General features: G+C 44.1%; 1 protein-coding gene and 1 long non-coding RNA gene across 3 annotated transcripts in view; one reads left to right on the top strand and one right to left on the bottom strand.

The window, feature by feature from the left end:
* The window catches only part of LOC137547096 (uncharacterized), an 84,118-nt gene that overhangs the window by 55,128 nt on the left and 6,654 nt on the right, over positions 1-22,336 (top strand). The window contains exon 1 of one of the 2 annotated variants that reach the window (XR_011026468.1): positions 21,557-21,691. The exons of the other annotated variant lie outside the window; for it this stretch is intronic. This is a non-coding gene — a long non-coding RNA (uncharacterized lncRNA). Of the gene's footprint in view, positions 1-21,556; positions 21,692-22,336 lie in introns of those variants that run through there. 2 annotated transcript variants of the gene reach the window in all.
* Positions 16,418-22,336, bottom strand: part of SLC43A2 (solute carrier family 43 member 2) — a 132,193-nt gene continuing 126,274 nt past the window's right edge. The window contains exon 14 of the mRNA XM_068270290.1: positions 16,418-21,628. Within this exon, the coding sequence (XP_068126391.1) occupies positions 21,467-21,628 (162 nt within the window). The 3' untranslated portion in view covers positions 16,418-21,466. The remainder of the gene's footprint in view (positions 21,629-22,336) is intronic.

Raw genomic sequence — 22,336 nt, forward strand, 5'->3', positions numbered from 1 at the left:
GTAATGCTTGGATTGATGGGGTGAGGTTTGCACTCTGTACAATCAGGATATCCAGCAAAAAAATACAGACAATGTTGATGTGTGGTTTGAGACATCCCTAATCAGGGCCGGATTTACCATAAGGCACCGTAGGCTCGTGCCTACAGGCGCCTGATTATGGAAAGGCGGCTCACTCCCCACCCAAGTGTCTCCCTCCAGCCTTACCTATACAGAGTCCCGAGCGGAGTGTAAATAAGAGGTTACTCATCCTGCTTTCAGCAAGCATTCCACTGACAAGCTCTCCCTTCAGTCAGGGGTACCTCTAGCTACTTATTATTGAAGGAACTTCTGGATACCTAATAGTAAGGGGCACCGGTAGCTACCTATGACGGGCAAAGGAAATAAGGGAGAAGTGACAACTGGGACAGCCAGCACACTTGTGGTGCAGTTTGGTGGGGTTTTGTGGGTTCATGGAGGGTGAAATCTAGAGTGCCAGGACATCTGTGCCCATAGGCTCCTATGATGTAAATCCGGGCCTGTCACCAATACTGGTGCTCATATGATAACTTATGGGTTCGATTGATAAATTCTGTCATGTCCGATATTCCTCTTGATCCTTTTACCGCTCGATTCCTCATAGAAGTGAATGGAAAAAGGTACGAAAAACGAGCAGAAGATAAAAGAATCGAGGAAACGTTTGAGCGGAGAATCGAACGGGAAAAACGTATTGTGTGTTCCCAGCATTACATCAGAATAAGAAACAATAGGAGAAGGAACTCTGCCCTTGCAAGCTTACAATCTAGAGGGTAGTGGGTTGGAGACATTAGGGAAGGAGACACAGGGGTATGAAAGGGGAATTTCCATTTAAAACAGACCAGAACTCAGAACTTCCTCTCTGCTCTAAGGGCCTGAGCCTACTAACGCAGTTGTGTCTGCTTTCAGCATCTGTAACATTAATGAGTAACTGAAAAGCGGACACAACTGCATCAATGGGCCCAGGCTCTAAAAGATACGCAGCAGCATAATACCCTTTAAAAATGTTTTCTTTGTTACAGCTGATACATATCCTGCAGTAAATCTGCAGTGTGTCTACTTCCTGCTTTCATGTAAGCAGGCATATTTTAATATCATATGTTTACCAATTAGCTCTCTGCCATGGCTGGAAGTTGAGGGATCAAATTACAACTTGTGATTAGTCACAGAAGAGGGGGAATTAGGATAAACTCTCTAAATACATACAGGGTGCAATTCTACAACATCTTGCTTAATGTCCATGTTCACTTAACTAGCAAATCACATGCACAGATGGCAAAAGAAATCTGTACGGAAAATTGCTTCAGGATGAAAGTTAAAATAAGTGTTGTTCATGAAGTCTACTGAATTCCTGTGCAGATGGGTTTAGAAGTGTGTTGCAAAAAATGTAAATGGTACCATAGCTCCTTTCTCTTAAAGAGAAACCGTAACCCAGAATTGAACTTTATCCCAATCAGTAGCCGATACCCCCTTTCCCGTGAGAAATCTATCTATTCCTTTTCTCAAACATATAGATCATCGAGAGGCTCTGTGTGGCTGATTTTGTGGTGAAACCCTTCCCACGGTGTGATGTCAGCACCTCACAGCACTGAGGTACTGACATCACACTGTGGGAGCCTTGTTGCATTGTGGGAAATAACCGCTGTTTACAATTGCCAAAAAAGAAAGCAGCATCTCCTTCCAGTGACATCACCAGCCAGCAGTGAAAATGTCACCATGTGATGAATGTCTGAATGTAAATCAGGGGGAGGAAAGATTTTACAATGAGCAAACACTGACTAAATTATTTATACATAATTATTGTGGTTGTGGATGCACAACTTGGCCAGAGGTTGTAATGGAATACTTTTTGCATGATTCCACCTACTATTTTTATATCACTGTTGCCAGTGCTCCCCGTGTCACCTCAGCAAAGAGGTTAGGCAAATATGAGCCCACTACTTACAGCTGATTTGGTCAGCGGCACAGTTACAGGACAAATATCAACAGAACACAGCTCAAGATAGGGATGCTGCAGGTAGGATTAGGAATGGCTGACGTCACAAGGCAGTAGGCAGACACAAAAGAGTTAGGCTGGAAACAAGTAGGATGAGAACTGATGAGGTTTACAAGTGTGATAATAGTAAGGTCTAAAGTCTATAGATACACCTGTCTGTGCCTAGGGGGCTACAAAAGTCAAAACAAAAAACAGTATTCAAGTCAGGAAGGAATGTGAGGCATCATAAACCTTAATTAGCTCTAACTCTTCAAAGGGTTCTAATGCAAGCCTTTCATAAAATGAATATCCCATCAAAAAGTTTGGTGTGTAGTTTGTTCATTTGCATCAGGGACTGATTCACTTATCTGTAAATGAACTATTCAAAAAGTCTACATGTTCCATAATTTTTTACTCTGTTGGAGTTGGATTAATACAAAATGGAGAAATTACAGTACAAATCAGTTAGACATGACACATGGCTGTACTACAAGGTCCAGAAGGTAAGACACATTACATCTTCTAGGGGAACTACAAATCGCATGTGTAATTTCTGTGCTCTATCACATCATAGTTTCATGGTTATAAATATAAATGCTGGTTTGTAGATTGTAAACAATTGTTCTTGGGGGAAATTACAACGTATGTATCTGAAGAGAAAAGGATAGTGCAGCACTTCCTCTTTAATGTTGGTTCGTTGGTCAGTGAAAGTGACACAATGGCAAACATGGGTCTCACTGCAGCCTGTATACCTCTTTACACCACTTGCTGGTCGTGTGCTCCGTTGAATATTGTAGAAGAAAGTGTTCCAAAGGTACAAATGGAGAGAGAAAAAAGCATGTGCACCTTCCGTCCAAACCAACTCTGGTTTATTGCAGCTGTGGTAACAACATGGTGATAACAGAGATAAACAAAAAGTGTACCTTAACCACTTGATGACCAGGGGATTTCTGTCTGATCTGTGCTGCGTGGGCTCTCAAGCCTGCAGCACAGATCAGGATTATGCCAGGGCGATCAGACTTACCCCCTTTTTCCCCACTAGGGGGATGTCCTGCTTGGGGGTGTCTGATCGCCGCCGGCTTGCTGCGCTTTGCGGGGGGGGGGGGGGCTCTTCAAAGCCCCCCTCCGAATCGTTTTTGGCGCTCCCTCCCTCTCCCTTCCCCTCTGAGCGGCGCAGGTCGGATATCTTTCCTGCACATTGTAGGATAGGCTTCAGCCTATCATATGCCGGAGATCCCCGGCCAATCAGAGGCCGGGGATCTCCGATCTGCCTTACGGCGCTGCTGCGCAGCAGCGCCGTATGATGTAAACGGTGGGGATTTCTTCCCTGCGTGTTTACATTTTGCCGGCGAGCCACGATCGGCGGCTCTCCGGCTGTTCACGGAGACACCCTCTGTGAACTGACATGGAAAGGCCGCTCGAACGAGCGGCCGTTTCCATGGAAACCCGCAGGCAACCAGTTTACGCCAATCGGCGTTAGCTGGTCGTCAAGAGGTTAAAGCAGGGCGTTGATAGGATCATAAGAGATCCGGGGCACTTTTGGGCACTCCAGGCAAAAAAATGGGTGTGGTCATGTACCAGAATGTGGGTGTGGTCAATGGGTGTCACCAAATTTACACAAACTTATTAATATTGGTCTAAGTAGACCTGCCCAGAAAAGTGTTGGATGAAGCCTCCCTCTCCATTAATACAGAAACCAATAAAATGCAGCATATCATATAACTAGGCAGTGTCACTTAAACATATGGGGCATGCTGGGTGCTGTGTGGTGCCATGCTGGGCACTGTGGTACCTCTATGGGGCATGCTGGGTGTTGTGGTGACATGATGGAAGCTGTGGTGCCTTGAGCCTCCATAGGGCGCATGCATCGTTGTGTGTGTCCTCACTGATTTTCCCTCTGACCCCCCAGCAGAATAGCACAGCAGGAGGAACTACTCATCTCCTCCATCTTCTCTCCAAGTATGGAGACATCCTCTGTAGTGTGCGGCAGTACTCGCCTCCAGGCGGCCAGAGGTGAGTACTGCTGCCTGGGGGATATCTGGGGCATCCCAGAATAGATCCAGTGCACGTGCCACTGATCTTTGGGGCTAGCAATGCCCCTGCCTTAAAGTTGGCAATCCCCAAAGGTCCGCACCATCTAATCTTCAAGTTTCTTTATTTATAGCTCATAGTACAAAAAACATGATTAAAACAGGTCTGCAAGTAGATGACGCACAGGCGTTTCGACCCTTCTTTCTCAAATCATTGCAGAGTCTGACAATCTGTTCCATACTACACATGTTTTTATATGAAGTGGACGTTGTAGGCATGTAGGTGATTGGCTGTTTGACCAGGGAATGGACAATTTTGTTTTTAGAATCCCAAATGAACATTAAAAGTGATAGATGGAAGTGTTTTTTTAAACCAGTAGAATGTATATGCATAATAAGGATTGAGGATTAAGATGAATTTTGCAAGAATTCAGCACATTATTGTGATTGAGCACTGTGTTTTGCTGGGATTGGTGGATTTTATTCATGAATATGTAAATTGTAAGTCTTCCATCAGGTCCTCTTGAGACCTATAAAAACATGTGTAGTATGGAACAGATTGTCAGACTCTGCAATGATTTGAGAAAGAAGGGTCGAAACGCCTGTGCGTCATCTACTTGCAGACCGGTTTTAATCATGTTTTTTGTACTATGAGCTATAAATAAAGAAACTTGAAGATTAGATGGTGCGGACCTTTGGTGATTGCTGAAGTTTCCCTGTGACTCCAGGGGTGGTCCCTGCACATCAAATCTGTTGGTGCAACAACATTGGTTAATCGGAAATACCTGCCTTAAAGTTGTACAGCAAGCTGTCTGTGGAGGAGGTGGGAGATGTGGGATGACGTTGGGTCACGCGACGGACGAAATGGCCGTCGCTTGACCCACCGTCATCCCACACCTCCCACCAGTGGCGTAGCTAAGGAGCTGTGGGCCCCGATGCAGGTTTTACAATAGGGCCCCCAAGCAATCTATAAATAACAATTGATACGTCGCACCAAAACCTGCCAATGACAACTACAGTGTCAGAGGTGCAAGGAGGGGATGGGGAACAGCTTGTTAATGATTACCGCTATTCAAAGTATCTATAGAAATGATTGTTATGAGCACAGGACCAATAAGTGCTAATACTGCAATTGAAGGAGGGCCCTTCAGGGCCCCTCTGGCCCAAGGGCCCCGATGCGGTCGCAACCTCTGCAACCCCTATTGCTACGCCCCTGCCTCCCACCTCCACCTCAGACAGCCTGCTGCACAACTTTAAGGTACACTTTGGAAGTAAAACTTACCCAGGATAACTGATATTGAGGGTGTTTCTGCTAAACTTCATAAACCAGCCTCCTTTAACACCTGCCCCTCAGACGTTTTGATTTGGTGGGGAAGACACACAAACTATTTAGAATGGGAGTGGCAGCATTTATCATGGTGGAGGGTAATGGTTGCCACGCTTGTTGGGGGAGGAGGGAGTAGAGATGGCCACAGTGGTTATGGCAGTTGGCCACACTTGCTAAGAGATTAATTGGAGGAGGGTTTGGTGGATGATATGGCGATGGGGTAGAATTTTCACAGGAGGTTTTATATTAACCACCCTGGCGTTCTGATTAAATCGCCAGGGTGGCTGCGGGAGGGTTTTTTTTAAATAAATAAAAAACTATTTCATGCAGCCAACTGAAAGTTGGCTGCATGAAAGCCCACTAGAGGACGCTCCGGAGGCGTTCTTCCGATCGCCTCCGGCGCCCAGAATAAGCAAGGAAGGCCGCAATGAGCGGCCTTCCTTGTTTTGCTTACATCGTCGCCATAGCGACGAACGGAGTGACGTCATGGACGTCAGCCGACGTCCTGACGTCTGCCGCCTCCGATCCAGCCCTTAGCGCTGGCCGGAACTTTTTGTTCCGGCTACGCTGGGCTCAGGCGGCTGGGGGGACCCTCTTTCGCCGCTGCTCGCGGCGGATCGCCGCAGAGCGGCGGCGATCGGGCAGCACACGCGGCTGGCAAAGTGCCGGCTGCGTGTGCTGCTCTTTATTTCATGAAAATCGGCCCAGCAGGGCCTGAGCGCCAGCCTCCGGCGGTGATGGACGAGCTGAGCTCGTCCATACCGCCCAGCTGGTTACAGCGGACCTGACCTCAGAACTTCCTCTCTGCTCTACAAGATAAGCAACAGCATAATAACCTTTAAAAAAACATTTATTTTTACAGCTGATACAAATCCTGCAATAAATCTGCAGTGTGTCTACTTCCTTCTTTCATGGAAGCAGGCATAGGGTTAACATCCTATATTTTTCAAATTAGCTGCCCATCTGAGGCAGAGGAGATTCCTGAGCTGACGCAGCTGAGAGATCAAATTACAAGTTGTGATTAGTCACAGATTAAGGGGAATTAGGCTAAACTCCCTAAATACATACAGGGTGTATTTCTCTATGTTTTCCTTCTGTCCTGTGCAAGAGTTCAGGTCCACTTAAATGATGACTGTGGCTTGTAGTGCCATCTCTGAGTAAGCACTGCAGACTGACAAAACAGTTATGAAAAATGAGGGTGAGGAAGGACATTAGTCAGTGTAGACAAATAGCACAGGCCTGATGAGTTCATGGTTGAGCAGATCATGGTTAAGGAAGACTTTGAATGTCGCCTATCCAAACACAGACCTGTGTTCACTGTTCATACACCTCTGTCAGACTGATGCACCCCAGCATGATTTTCAGTGCCGTCTTCCTGCTGTCCATTACAGCAACATGCTGTATATCACCATTTCACCCTATAAAACTTAATAATGTACAGTAAACTTGGATTTCTTTGGCTTGCCTAGATTCCTCATGTGAATGAGCCATAGCTGTGGATAGCTTTGTAAAGATCAATGAACTGGCACGCCAGCTACTCAGCTATCTATATGAGGAGTGCAACCAAATTATACACTTTGCGGTTGGCTAGATACAGTGGCGTAAAGCGCAATATGATGGGTATTTTCATCTTATGTACATAACTATAATGTTTTACAGTATAGTTGTATTGTTAATGCACTTTACATAACCTGGCTCAAATCCTTCTGTAGGATCCATTGGGAGTGCATCTTAGAGGCATAGGCATTCTGTGCCAGGTGTTGATATATTGACTGTGTATACATCTTTAATCAATATGTATTGATATTGTGTTATCTTGAGGAATGTACAAAAAACATTGACTGGTGTAGCTATTTTTTGATGCATTCCTTATTTTTATGTTTTGTTTTTTTTCAGTATTGTACATGGTGTATTCAGCTAGTAATGCTACAATTATACAAGGAATACTATAATTATATACCATTATCGGATACAGGGACTTGTGAATAAGAAGAGGATGAAAATACCTCTACACCCCAAGGACTCTCCCGGGCAGTAAGTGACCAAGGATGGCAGGCCCCAAAAGATACATACCGTGGTGAAGGTGAAAGTCTGCACAAAGTGCAGAGAACACTTTATTGATGGACATATCCAAAATTAAAACTAATCAACACATAGCTGACATGTTTCGGACAAAGATTAGTCCTCAATCATAGCATGTATAATGGCAGCCATGGCCAATAAATAGTCCCAAGGTTAGGGATGGACTACAGAAGCCACATCCCAAAAAGGGTGGAGGAAGGGAGGCAATTACTATATTAGGATAGATTGAGGGTAAATACCACTCAATAGACCATAGTTAAAACCATAAGCACAAATACAGAAAACTTTATATAAATACAATTATAAAAATATACATAAAAATCTCATATAAACCTACATGTTGGAACAAATTTAAATAATTTTAAAGAAAGAAAAACAGGAGTGTCAGGACCTGCACCCAGCTATGTGGTTAAAGCCAGATCCTGTGTCTTAATTTTGGATACGTCCATCAATAAAGTGTTCTCTGGACATCATGCTGGCTTTCTCCTTCACTATGACTTGTAAATAAGCAAGGATCGTGCTGCAAAAAAGCACTTCATATTCTACTGGACCAGTAATCCCCCAAACTTTAAAGATTCCTCCACGTCCGACCCACGCGTCCCCACCCCACTCATGCACACCCATGCACACACGCTCCCCCCTGTCACTACATGGGTAGTTGTTATATGCGCACATACAGGCGCATTTTTAGGCGTAGTCATTCCAGGCCACTGCAGAATGTACCATTGGTCCTTGGGGGCGCCATGCCCCTGGTTAAACCCCACCCCAGAACTAAGTCCCACCCCAAAAGAAGCCCCCACGGGTGTTTGTGCCTCCTCCTTGTGCCACCTTCAGTCCCCCCCATGCCACCTCTGCCTCCCAATGTCTCCCTCTGTCACTCTTTTCCTCCTTCTGTCCCCCTGTGCCTCCTTCTGTCTCCCTTTGTGCTTCTTTCTGTCTCCTTGTGCCACCTTCAGTCCCCCTCTGCCACATTTGCCCCCCCTGTGTGACTAGAGATGGATTAAGGTGAAATGGCACCCTAGGCAAGCAACGACTTTGGGCCTACTCTTGATGGCCTCCTAGCTTTTTTGGCAAGATTTGTTGGCATAAACCAGGCCCCTAAACTCTCTCCAGGCTCTGGGCACCTTCCTAAGTTGCCTTGTGGATGATCTGGCTCTGTGTACGTCCCTCTGGGCCACTGCTCCTCCTTCTGACCCCCTTTGCGCCTCCCTCTGTCCCCGGGGATCATGTGGCATTTCTTCAGTGTTTAGCATTGTGCATACAGTACCTGGATCGTGGTTCCCAGAGACAAGTGAACAGCTGCATGCAGGAACAAGACATGATCAGCTTTTGTGATGTGGTAAAAGATGGCAGCACAACAATGTGAATGGCTATCATGGCCTTCATGTGAATGAGCCATAGCTGTGGATAGCTTTGTAAAGATCAATGAACTGCCACGCCAGCTACTCAGCTATCTATATGGGAAGTGCAACCAAATTATACACAAATCTTGTATCACAATCTGAGTTCACTTCCTTATATGTGAGAAAACAAAAGGTGTGGCTATAAGAATCCATTCAAAGGAAACATTAGTAAACACATTTTCTTCAGTCTCAGCACATTTCTAAGCTGCATCCTCAACAGAAACAATAAAACCTTTTGTACGTGTTATTGGAGTCATAGTTTTGAAAATCCCAGACTGAGCAGCTGGTTGGCACACGACGTGGAGCTGGGCAGATACAACAAGCTGCAAAATCAAACCCTTACTTGGGAAGGTTGGCACAAAAGCCCTTTTTCTACTTTTCACATTTTGACTCTAATAGGATCGTTTGACTTCCTTCAGGGCGTATACGTGTTTGGATGAGTTTCCTGGCTCCACTAACCCATAATATTAATCAAAAAGCTATTTCATCAGCATGTCTATAAAATCATGTAAGTAAACATGATCCTAGCACACAGTACCTGATAACCTTGTTTGCCAATGTGCCTTTCACAAGAGCCGTGCTGCTCCACAGAAACTGTGGTGAGATGCAAATGTTTATTTTTCCAGTGCATGATAAAACCTAATACCTAGAGGTACTAGAAACAGTTAAGGTGCCCATACATTAGGCAAAGTATGGGCAAATTGACCAAGAGACAGATCTCTCTCTGGTCGAATCTGATCAGAGAGAGATCTGTTGCCTGCCCATACACCAGCAGACCGAGGGAATCAGACTTGTGCGCCTTGCCACCCCTGGCTGTTTTCCCACTAGTGTACATGCATTCTCCTGTGCCCCTGCATTAACAGTTAACTTTTCTGCTGCTGCCTCCGGACTCCTTTTCCAGCTGTGCGCCCCTTGTGGTTGCCGCCGCCCCATGTGATTGCCGGTGCATATTGCCTCCAACCATACGAGGCGCTGGCAACCACGTGGAGTGCAAACTCAGAAGAGTCCAGACACAGTTGGGGGGGCAGAGACGTAAAGTATTAATGCAGGGGCACCGGGGAATGGGGGTACATGTACACAATAATTTGATTATTATTAAATCAGATGGTCGATTGGCTGCCAAATCACCTGATGTTTGGCCACCATTACTGTTAAATGCCATCTACTAAAGTAACACAGTGATAAAGAGATTTAAACTTTGGGCCTGGACCAGTGGTGGGCTGAAATTTTGCGTCAAAAATCGCAATTATGCATCGTAATGCAAAATTAGAAAATCGTAATTCATTCCATATGTAATAGTAGTATATCAAAATTTCGCATAATTTTTTGCATAATTTTCGCAAAGTTTTGCATAATTTTGTGCCGACTTTAGAGGTTAATAGCAAAGCTAGCTATTGCTACTAAAATTGCTACATATGTTAAGCAGAATAGTGGGTATAAGTCACAACATTTAAAAAAAAGATCTTGTAGTTTTTGAGAAGCTCTATTTTAACCACTTGAGGACCACAGTGTTAAACACCCCTAAAGACCAGGCCAAAGAATAAGAAGACATTGTAATGAAGGTCACTGTAATAGGGGGTAGTGACATAAATAATCACCTCAGCTTTTAACTACTAGCCGACCGCGTCACGCTGATGGGCGGCAGCCCCACGCCGATGCGGCGGCAGCCCCAGGACCGCCTAACGCCGATCGGCGTAAAGTCCTAGGGCTCTGTTTTACAGGAGGTCGCATCTCCAGCTTTTATTTAAAAAAACATACAAACATGCAAATAAACAAACATGGGGGGAGGGGCATCAGACTCCACCAACAGAGAGTTCTGTTGGTGGGGAGAAAAGGGGGGGGGGGGGGGAATCACTTGTGTGCTGTGTCGAGTGGCCCTGCAGCTTGGCCGTAAAGCTGCAGTGGCCAGTTTAATGAAAAATGGCCTGATCTTTAGGGGGGTTTAACACTGCGGTCCTCAAGTGGTTAAAGACCATGCCAGGGGATCCTTGAGATCCAAAAATTACGTGCAGGGGTTCCTTGAGATCCAAAAGGTATTTGCATGGTTACTCTAGGGTAAAAAGACTGCTAACCTGTAAATCATTTCAGATTTTTTTTTGTAATTTGTTGGTTACACAAATCCACAGGAATATTGGTTAAGTCCCTCTGCTGCCACAAAGCTGACCTCATTGAGGGGTTTCAATGCTAACAGTGGATGCAGCTGCATCCTAACCATGCAATGAGTGTATCCATAATAGAATCAAAAGACAGATGCAGTCCACCAGCCTCAGGGATATATAGCAATATACTGTGGGGAGTCCTAATTAGGCAAAGAGGTCCATCATTCCTCTATGTACAGTCCACATCAACAATAATGCCATCCAGAACTCGACCCAAACATAGCGGATGTTTATCCAAATAGTGTTTATTCCATACTGCGGAGGAACAACATAGAAATAGCACAACGTTTCGGGCAGAAGCCCTTTCTCAAGTGCCATAATAGGATACATTCTTGTCTAAAAGTGAAAAGCCTGAGAGTAAATTTACCTGAGATCGCCTGCAGGGCAATGAGCCCCTAACCTCATATTGGTGCAGTTAGACATGAGTTGGAACTACCAACAGAGTCCCCCTGTGCCACTGCACAGAGGCGTCACAAGGGGCGTACTGGGGGAGCAGGCCACTCTGGGTGTCACCTCAGAAGGGGTGACACCAAGGCAGGGCAGAAGTGACCTGAGAAAGGGATATGGACCCTGAACAGGGAAGGGATGCAGATGGCGAGGAGGGCCCAACATCCTTCTTCTCTCCCTTTTATCGCCCACCTCCTTTGCTAAGGCAGAGTAGTGCAGTGGATATGCAGGGTTTAGCATCACAAGTGCTCGATCCTCCACTCACTGCAGCTGCCTCTCTCCACTTCCAGATTCTTCTGTCGTGATTACACAGCATGTGCAGAAGAACCCAGAGATAGAGACCTGGCCACCAGCTGCAGTGAGTGAAGGATGGACCGGATGGGATACACAGCACTTGTAATGCTAAACCCTGCATTAAAGCAGTAGGATTAGCCATACTATGCCAGGGGAAAAAAACACATATATAAGTAGATAAATACTTGATCTACTTACATAACACATGTATTGTACTGTCCATGTTTTGATTTCAGTGAATGGTATATAGTAAATGAAGAGAATTCTGTTCCTGGTGGGAACCATGTCTTTTGCCCACAGTTTAGGCTAAATCCTGATGTCATTTCTGCCCTTTACTGTTTTCTTTTCTCCTCCAATTGCTGAGTCACCTCAGCCTTTCTTGTAAACACAAGTGAGCAGGGGATCGTGTTTCAGATAAGCAGCTAGGCAGGGAAATAAAGGGAAGAGGAAGAATATATTATAGATAAAAAGAACCCCCAGCATGCAACTGTTTGGCACTGACTACTAAAGGGCCAGTGCTCCTTAAGTATGTGATAACTCCAAATCATAACAGCAGAAAAAGTTTTGAAAGTTTTGAATGCAGGATTAGCATCTTTATCACTTAATGCAGTGTTCCTCAACCTTTTATTGGTATGTACCCCTTTTAAAGCTCTGCCCTCACCAAGTACCCCCTAGCATAGTAAACATTATCACAAGTACCCCTTGACAAATAATATTTAATCGTAGTACATGATAATTGCTTCTAAACAATTTCCAAGCATTTACTATTGCTTTTAATTAGCTAAAACACTAAGTTTGTGTTGTCTAAATAAGATTTATCAACTTCTAAAACTCTAAAATTGTTGTTCTTGGTTAAGTATATCAAGCCCGAGTACCCCCTGGAACCATCAGAAGTACCCCCTGGGGTACGCGTACCACACGTTGAGAACCTAGGACTTAATGCACTCAGACCAGTTGCTGTTGAAATTTGATGGTTATGGTGTTAATCCAGCTTTAAGCACAGCTACTGAGCTAGTGTCCCAAAAGGAGGGGGACATAGCAGGGAGAAAGAAAAAAAGTTCAATTACCAGGATTACTTAATCTATGTGTCTGGTGGAGGGGTTTACACAAAGGTTACCCAAAACCGCATGTTGGTGGGCGTTAGTCGGAAATGAGGACATGACAAGACTACCACGATGGGGTGGTGGTGGGGTTTGGTTTAATTTAATATGGGAAGATGAGAGCAGGGAGGGGTATAACTTTAGTTTGCCTCACCCCCAAAAACCTGCTGGCTGCGCCCCCCCCCCCCCCCCCGCAAAAAAAACCCTTGGCGTCATACAACCCCTTCTCACACACACACAATATAAGGGAGCTTCAAGTGAACCTCCAGACTAAAAATCGACTCAGCAGCACTGAAAAGGCCTGGTGTTTCTTTAACAGTTTCACAGCATCAGAACTTTGTTTCTCTTATACAAACCTCATTTTTAGCTGCACAGAAGAAAACTGCCCGGGCATTTTTCCCCTGATCATGTGCAAAGCATGATGGGATTTCTGATGTTGTTGTTCTCGTTCTGCTGTTTTGGTGCAATTTTTTTTTTACATTTTGAATTTGATATTTGAAGCCTAGCACATGCATCTGGGAGGGGTTATCAGGACACAGGACAGTTGGAACTGTGTCTTATGCTCCCTGTCACCTCCTTTCAACCAAAAAGATGGCTGCCCCCATGACAAAGATGGCAGCCTCCATAAATCACAAACATTTGCCTGTTCTTTTAAAACAGGGTGGGTAAAAAATTATATTACTTATCTATTCTAATTAACATAACTAATGTAACTTAATGACAGTATGTTTGTTTAGGCTGAAGTTCCCCTTTCAGGTTGTCCAACCCTCTCCCCCACCTATTAAGCAGTGGTCACGCCGGTCAGCGGAGCGTTATACCGTATTTATACTTATCCTGCTTCCATCGGCGACACAGGTCCTCTTCACTCCTGTTCAGTGCAGCTCTGTGCCTTGCAGCCTATCACCATGACCTTGCAGTTCCTGTCTCTGCATGTCACAGGCAAGTTGATAGGCTGCATGGCATGGCTACACTGGAGTGAGGAGAAGCTGTCCCACTGCCGGAACCAGAAAATGCATCACTCTCCTGCTCTGCATATAATTTCAGCAGCATAGGGGGGAAAGTCCGGGGGTTGACACCATGGGTTGTGATCATCACCGGAGGAACTACAGTAATTCAAACATTCTTCTCCTTTCCATGTTCCCTGCATCATGTGATATACAGTAACAAATGGTGCAGCAAGAAGTCCCAGAGTTTCCCCGACCACTTCAGAACATGGAAGAGCAGGTGGCATGAATATGAGCAACAACCAAGAGTTGCTTCTGACCCACTGTATTGTGAGGTCTGCTATAATGACCTACGCATATCAACAACAGACCAGAGAAAAATAGATATAGCAATCTTCTTCGCTGAATAATATAAATTGCTTATTGTACAGTACAATACAAAGTGACTAAAATCTTTCAACTTTATATCGATGGGCAGATGTCTTTTTTTCAACCCAACTAATTACCATATGTAACTTGACTGTCACTCATCCCTTATTTATCCGTTTACCCCTCCCCAGCCCCCATGCCATCACTCCTGACTCTTACCTGCCTACCATCCCCACTCCCACCTTTGTAGTATCCCTTCCCTATCCTACCACCTCACTCTTTCCAACCCCTTACTTATGTCTCCTGCACATCCCATCATTATGTTATCCCATTGAGAGCCCTCACCTATTTACCTGTCCTGCCCCTCCATCTCTCTTCCCACCCCCCACATTCTTTGGCTCTCCTATGCTCTTCAGTCTCCCATCACCCAATCATCGTCCACATTCATTAGCCATTCATCTTTCTTACAATCCCTACTGCCTGTCTGTTCTCCCTATTCCTACTGTCCGAAATGCGCAGTGCCCAATGGGAACATATTTGCCAGTATAAATAGAAAGTGGAGGGCCGAGCCGAGGCAGAGGCGCAGTGTAGGAGGGGGCGCACAACTCACACAGCTATCATTCCCCTATAGTGTTTGAAGCAGAGAGAAATAAGAAAAGGGGATACATGGCAGTGACTGCAAGCCAGATAACTAGAGATTAAGGTGTTGGGGGCCCTGGGGCGCCTCTTAGTCTAATAGCAAACAGTGTATGACAGCTGGGGTGGGTAGGATGGAGGGGTGCGCTTAGGTGTCTTAGCCTTGGGTGCTGGAGGACCTTGTCCTGGTTCTGAGTGGATGCGTGTTTCACTTCCACAGCTTGTAGCCAGTGAAGTGTTTGCAGAATTCTGTAGCACATTTGTAATTATATTCTAAATCTTGTTGTGCAAATTGTGTGCACTTAAAGTGGACCTCCGCTATAAATTCCAAAATGACAAAGAGCCAGAATGACACTTTCTATAACTGTTCCCCCTCTCTTTTTTACCCAGTGCAGCAATGGCTGAATTCTTTATTAAGCAGCACGGAAGCATTGTGGCAGCTCTGGAATACAGTATACTGTGGCTGTACTGCAAGGCTTCTCTATTCACCTCTCCTCTCTGTGATAGGAAGGCTCAGAGGCACGGGTAGAAGCAGAATACCTCTCAGGCCACACTATGAATCTCCTCCCACCTACAGATGACACAATCTCTTAGCAGTGTTTGCAAAGGCAGAAAACTGCCATGGCAATATTCAGTGGCGTAGCTAAGGAGCTGCAGGCCCCGGTGCAAGTTTTACATGGAGCCCCCCCCAAGCACTCTATACGTAACGATTAGTACGAAGCACCAAAACATGCCAAGGACAACCACAGTGCCAGAGGTGCAAGAAGGGGATGGGGGACAGTGTGTTAATGATCACTACTATTTAGAGCATCTATAGAAGTAATTATTGCCAGCACAGGACGAATAGAGAGCTAATACTGTGTTTGAGGGAGGGTCCTATGGGGCCCCTCTTGCCCAAGGGCCCTGGTGCGGTTGCAACCTCTGCAACCCCTATTGCTACGCCGCTGGCAATATTTCAGAAAGGAGGCGTGGCTAACAAACAAAACTTGGATTTGATGGCACAAGTCAGGCCTGGATTTACATCACAGAAGCCTATAGGCACAGATGTCCTGGCCCCCTAGACTTCGCCCTCCATGAACCTACTTGCTGAACCTCACCGCAAGTTTGCTGGCAGTCCCAACTGTCACTTCTCCCTTACTTATTTTTCCTCATCATAGGTTGCTACAGGTGGCCCTTAGGATTAGGTAGCCAGAGATATCCTCAGTATAAAGTAGCTAGAGGTGCCCCTGACTGAAGGGAGATCTCATCGGTAGAATGCCGAGAGCAGAGTGAGTAATCTCACATTTACGCTCCGCTCAGGACTCTGCATAGGGAAGGAAGGAGGCACTAAGGGGTGGGAGTGAGCCGCCTTTCCATCATCAGGCGCATGTAGGCATGTGCCTACAGTGCCTTATGGTAAATCCGACCCTGGCACAAGTGGTCAGTTTTTAGACAATGTTTAGTACTGCTCTGTTATAACTTTTGCTGCTTGTGCTGATAGTGTGGGTTTTATCTTTACATCGGAGGTCCGCTTGAAATCTCTGGTCGTCTGTTTTGCCACAATAAATAATGTACATATGTAAAATCAGGAGCAGTAACTACATGAGCTCAGGACATCTCTCCGCACCACATACAAAACATTGAGACGTACACACCAGAATGGTTGGCTATAAAAAAGGGTTTATTTTTTTATATAGGTTTTTCATAGTAACAAGAAGCACTGTATAGAGAATGTACAGGCACAATAAATACCTACTCATCATTTGAGCTTACAATCTTTTTTTGCACCTGAGGCACTGAGACGTATAGAGCCTCATGTATAAGAACTGTTCTAAAGAGAGGTGTTCTTGCTGCCCATAACATACAGTTTCCAGCCTTCCTGTTTGAGGGACCCGCACAGCAACGAATACAAGTTCTGACTGTTTGTAGCGGACAGCATAACATTTCCTTTTCAAACACTTGTCACACATAAAGCCCGCAGTGATTTGCTCAAGGTTGCACATTTCTGGCCCTGGGATCACAGAATGTGACGTTTCCCCAGTCTCTCTTCCTGGAGGCCAGCTTCATGACAGACACACAGGAAAAGAATTCTTATATTGCTTTTGTGCTCTGATTTCCCCTGGTTGTTACGTGGCAAATCTGATTGAAATTTCGGAACAAATACTAGTGTATCCCTGTAATACCATGCTTTCAAGCTGAAAAAAACAAACACTCTCCTGTAACTGTTCTACGAGGAGAATTTGACATCTGTGGCAGAATGAAGCAGTCAGAGTCCGCAATGTCTGTAAACTGATACCTGTTTGTAGATGGAAATACCAAGTGTGCGTATAAAGAGCACCACAGTCTAGGGGAACACACTGAATAGAAGTCTGAACTAATAACGTAATAAGCTCTGTTATTGGCAGAGTGGAATTCTGGGTAAAAATGATTTACCAATAGGTTATGTGCTGCCCCTAGCTTACCTCAAGGCTAGAGGTGCACAACTGTCAGCATCTTACAAAATAGTTATTTTTTGCAGACCTTCGTGACAGCGATAAGCCCAAATTTCCTACAGAGGGTGACAATAGTGATTTTAACTATTGGAATTACCACTTTCATTGTCACTCCTCCCTGTTAACACTTTTATATATTGCACTTAACACCATTTTGAGGGAGTAAAAGTGTCTTCTGCACATTAAGATATTGCCTGCCTGGACATCGTCTTTAAGGTGCTTTTAGTGGTTTTTGATTGGCTGGAAAGAGCGGAACAGAGCTGTCAGTGATGTTGAGGCTTTTGTTCAGTGTGGGCCCAAATCTGTGAGTCTTGCTGTGGTAACATAAAACGACATGAAGAATAGCTGAGGTGCTTGCAGCCACCGTGTGGTGAGTGGACTGCACCAGCAGTATAAGTTTACAAACATTGCAAACCGCGACAAGTTCACTTTAAAATGTACCCACTGTGTAGCAATAGAAGATACTGTGTTATCCTAGCCCTGATGCTGCTTTAGTGGGATCTGAAGTAACACATTTGTTTGAAATGGGAGATATTATAAAGGCATGCAGGAAGTTAAGTTCAATCTTCAAGCTGCATCAACTGTGAGCAGAGAAAGGGAATTTTTATGAAGTGGAACCTCAATCACCTCATACACTGTGTCTAACATGAGCACCATAACACCAACATTTTGTCATGGAAATGAGGGAGATCCTCAAGTGCACAGCTAAGCAAAGGATATACCCCTAAATGTACACAGAGGGCCCTAGGCAAAGCAGTAGATTTTACGCCCCCTAGTGGTCTTTTTGGCAAGCTGAAGTGGAGAGAGGACAGAGAAAGTGACTGGTGGGCCCCTTGACACCCGTTAGGCCCCAGGCACCTGCCTAGGTTGCCTGGTGGATGATCCTGCTCTGAATGTACGCCTTCAGTTTTGCAGGCCATTAAAGGCCACAGTACAAGGGTCACTCAGTCATGGCAAATAGTAGCTGCAATTAGACTTTGATATCAGCTGCTGCAGCCTCAAGTCACCCATTCATTATTATTGATTTATATAGCGCCACCTGCACCCATATGACATGGCCCTAAGAATTAACTGGCAAGATGCAGATTTGTACTGTATGTGTTTATAAATGTCTAAAATGACTTCCATCAGCAGAAATAAATACTTGAAAAACATGAAAAGCATGCTTTTAAGTAAGCAGTGAAAAAGTTTATATATTGGGCATAAAGTTTTAAGAAACACATCTGTACATAAAACCTAATAGAGGGACAACTGAGGAAAAAAGAGGGACAGAAGAATATAACTGCTAAGGATAGATAGTTGGCCACCATTGTGCACTCCCTGTAGCATGAAATATATATAGCATTGCAAATGTAATGGTCGCTGCCAACTTAGATGCATGCTGGGAGAGAAGTTTAACATCTGTCACTACGAGATTTTTCTCCCAGCATGCATCTGTGTCAGCAGCTTCTTTTAGGCACAATCATGTGATCGCAGCCCATGAAAAAACTCAGTAAGGTTTTCTAGTTTTAAAGCAAAAATTACCATTGCAATGCTTTCTCCTACAGGCAGTGCCAGGTGTTCATCTTAGACACAGTGTATATGTTGACTATAGTTCCAGCAATGCAATGCATAGTAAACGCAATAACCTGGAGTGTAAAGAAATGCTGCTTCTCTCTGCAGTCCCCCTTTAGGAAATAACACATGCATATTATGTGCATCTCTGCCTCATCATTGGAATGCTAAATATATATTTCCTAGAAAGGAAACGCAGAGTCAGCACAGTTTGAATTTGCTGTCGGCACTTGTAGACAAAGTACCCAGGGACTACAGTATCTATATAGGTCCTGTATAGGCTTTTCCCAAAATGTCCACCAAAGCACAGACAATAATATGGCCGACTGTTGTCACGTCACCACTGCACCATTGCACACTGGCAACAGTGCATGGAACCTGCATATGTTACAACATTTTCGAGGAAAAAATCTGGCCCAGAATGTCAGCTTAAGACAAATCTCCAAAAATGAAGGTTTTTTTTAAAGAATCTCAACTGGATATTTTAGCAGCTTGTGGTTCCATCTAAGGACTGACTTAGATGCTTTTGATCTCATCTACAAAGGGTTTCATATCACGATTATTGAAATTTTTTCTTTTAGCAAAGCAATGACAAACGATATAACTAATTTCCCACCCTCTTATTCAATTAAAATAAAACTAGTATAATAAGAGGACCTTAAAGGGAACCTGAAGTGAAAATAAACTTATGATCTAATGATTTGTATGTTTAGTGCAGCTAAGAAAAAGAACATTAGTAGCAAAGCTATGAGTCTCATATTGTTTCCAGCACAGGAAGAGTTAAGAAACTTCACTTGTTATCTATGCAAAAGAGCTTCTCTGAGCTCTCTGCCCCAACTGAAGTCAGTCCTATTTTTTGAAGCACTTATACATCAAAGAAACAGTGAAAGACAACTTCAGATAATGTTTTACTGCAGGGAAACGCAAAGGGTCATTAGCTCTGCTCTGTTTCATAGTTTAAAATACAAAGTGCAGTTTGTAAACTGCAACTGTGACAGTCTGATGCAATGTTATAAAAAAAAGCTATATAACTGAAAATAAAAATATGAGATTTTTCTTTGCTACTTATGTTCTATTAATTATCCGTACTACACATACAGTTCATTATATCATACGTTTTTCTTTTTATTTCAGTGCCACTTTAAAAGTGAAGGTGATCTTACAGAGGGTGCTGTGGAGTGAGGAAAATGTATATATATATTTTTTTATTTTATTTGAGGAACAAATTGAGAAAATTTGAAAATACCTACCTATACACAGAAATTAATAAGAACTAGAAGACAAATAACAAAATCATAACAATGTGAGAGGAAATGATAACACGTGAATGAATGAAGGGAAGCAAAATAAAAAAAAATAAAATAAAAAAAATGATAAATGAAGATCAAGACTGACTATATGATGAATTCACACAGGATTCCTTTTTCATTACACTTGACTGGTCATCAAGACACGCAGCAGATATATGATAAGGATTCTCTCTAACTCCACCAAACAAAAGGTAACTCACAAACAATATATGTCCAATACAAAAATACTTCATCATATCATGCAAGGAACATATAACAGCATATTACTCATAATCGCTATATGTAAAAAAAGAAAAAAAAGGAAAAACATAAAAAGAAAGAAAACCTCCTAAAGTTTGAAAAAGACACAGATATTGCTTAGAACACAGACTAAGAATCTCTGGTAACGCCACAGTTCTGCACTGCAGGTCCGTGACTCAGAGACTAAGCATTGTGGGAGATGTGGTGCTGCACCTCCCTAACGCCACAGGTTGCCACCTCCTGGCTTATAATGTGGGAATCAACCAGTTCTAAAGATATTATGGCACGACATGTATTCATAACAACAGTGGTTGATTCTCCTCACCCTTATACAGGGTGGGTAGGTTATCCCTTTTAAACTGATATGTCTGTATTTATTTACTATTACTATTTGTGAAAAGCAGCAAGTTCCACTAGTGCAGTGATGATGCGCAAATGTGCATCTTCTGAAGTAATGCACCATCTGAAGTCATTGTCACTCACAATAGAACCAGACACACGTTGCGGTACAGCGTCATGTTTATGGAGAGCCATGGTGACACGGCATCAAGGTGCTGCTTGTGTACTCTGCTTGGCGGTTGCAAGATGAATTTTTTTAGCTAAATTATTTCAAGAATCCTCTTCTGTTGGCAAGAGAAGAGGAGGATGCAAAATAACCGGCATCACCGCTGGCACAGGAGACGTCGTCAGAACTAGCAGTCATGCTTATCAGAAGTAACGTCACTGAGGATCTTTATTCCTGCTACTTCTGCACAGAGCACCGAGAAAAGTGGATCCACACAACAGGTTGTAATCTCCAGGTTTTTTAGCTATTGAGTCTATTGCACCTCATGTCACAGGAAGTTACTGCAGAAAATGAACATCTCTCCATTAAAGGATGTAGGAGGAAGAAGTGAGGCTGTGTATTTTTTTTTTTTACTATGAAATAGAGGTCTTCCCTCAGGTGATTGCTCCTCCCCCTCCGCATGTGTCTGAAGAAGAGGCGGTGCACAGACAAGATGCTGTAGGCTGCAGTATTTTTAGGATGATGACCTGTTATGCTGGATCGAAATGTTCTTGGAGATTTTATATGCAAGAATGTTGTGTGGTTTTAGGTTTAGTCCCTGACTTTGCTTACACAAAAACTTCATGGTCGGGACTGCCATTTATTTTCTGGTACAGTTTGGAGTCTTCGATCTTTTGTTTTCTTTGCCGTTTCAGACTCCGCTTAAAGAAGATGAGGTAGAGAGGGAGGCAGAATCCGAACATGCTCACTGCCAGGAGTCCAACGTTGACCTGTCAGTACAGACACAGAGAGAAGCTGTAATACCCAGTGAGGAGAAAAATATTCTTATCTGTGTAAGCCAACATATGCTACATGAAGATGTATTTGCCCAGAAGTTACTCCTTCTGGGAATGCAGTCGTAAATACTGTGTCATCCCCCCAAAGGGAATTAATATTTTTAATAAGCAGTTTAAATTAAATAGTTAAATTTTTAAGCGCTGGTTCACACAAGCGTCTGCCTGGCTTTCGGAGGCGTTGCATTCGGCGGCGTTGCGGCAGCGTTGCGTTCGAGCTTTCAGTGGCGTTCCGTTGCAGCCAGCGTATTTCTCCCCCACAGGGGGACATTAGCCGCAGTGGTCGTCCAGGGTCGCCATGGAAAATCGGGATCTGAATGATGCGTTTTCGCAAACGCCGGTAAAAGCCCGATACAAACGCTCCCATTCAAGTGAACGCCGGCGGTAAACCTGGGCCAGACGCCCGTGTGAACCAGCCCTCACAGTGAGAAAAAATTACTGCTAACTGAAACCAAACCTACCATAAACCTGGGAGAAAAGTACCTGATGTCATTATGAAATAAATACGGTACCTCATCAGATGTATCCCTGCAAATCAAAGTATTTAGATGTACCAAAGAAACAGGAAACAGATGCATTTAACTCACTTTGAGCTATATTCCCAAAAGTTCAGTAACGTTGCAGTGTGCAGCGAGATCACACCAT

Source organism: Hyperolius riggenbachi, chromosome 2, assembly GCF_040937935.1.
Source record: "Hyperolius riggenbachi isolate aHypRig1 chromosome 2, aHypRig1.pri, whole genome shotgun sequence".
Classification (NCBI taxonomy): Eukaryota; Metazoa; Chordata; class Amphibia; order Anura; family Hyperoliidae; genus Hyperolius; species Hyperolius riggenbachi.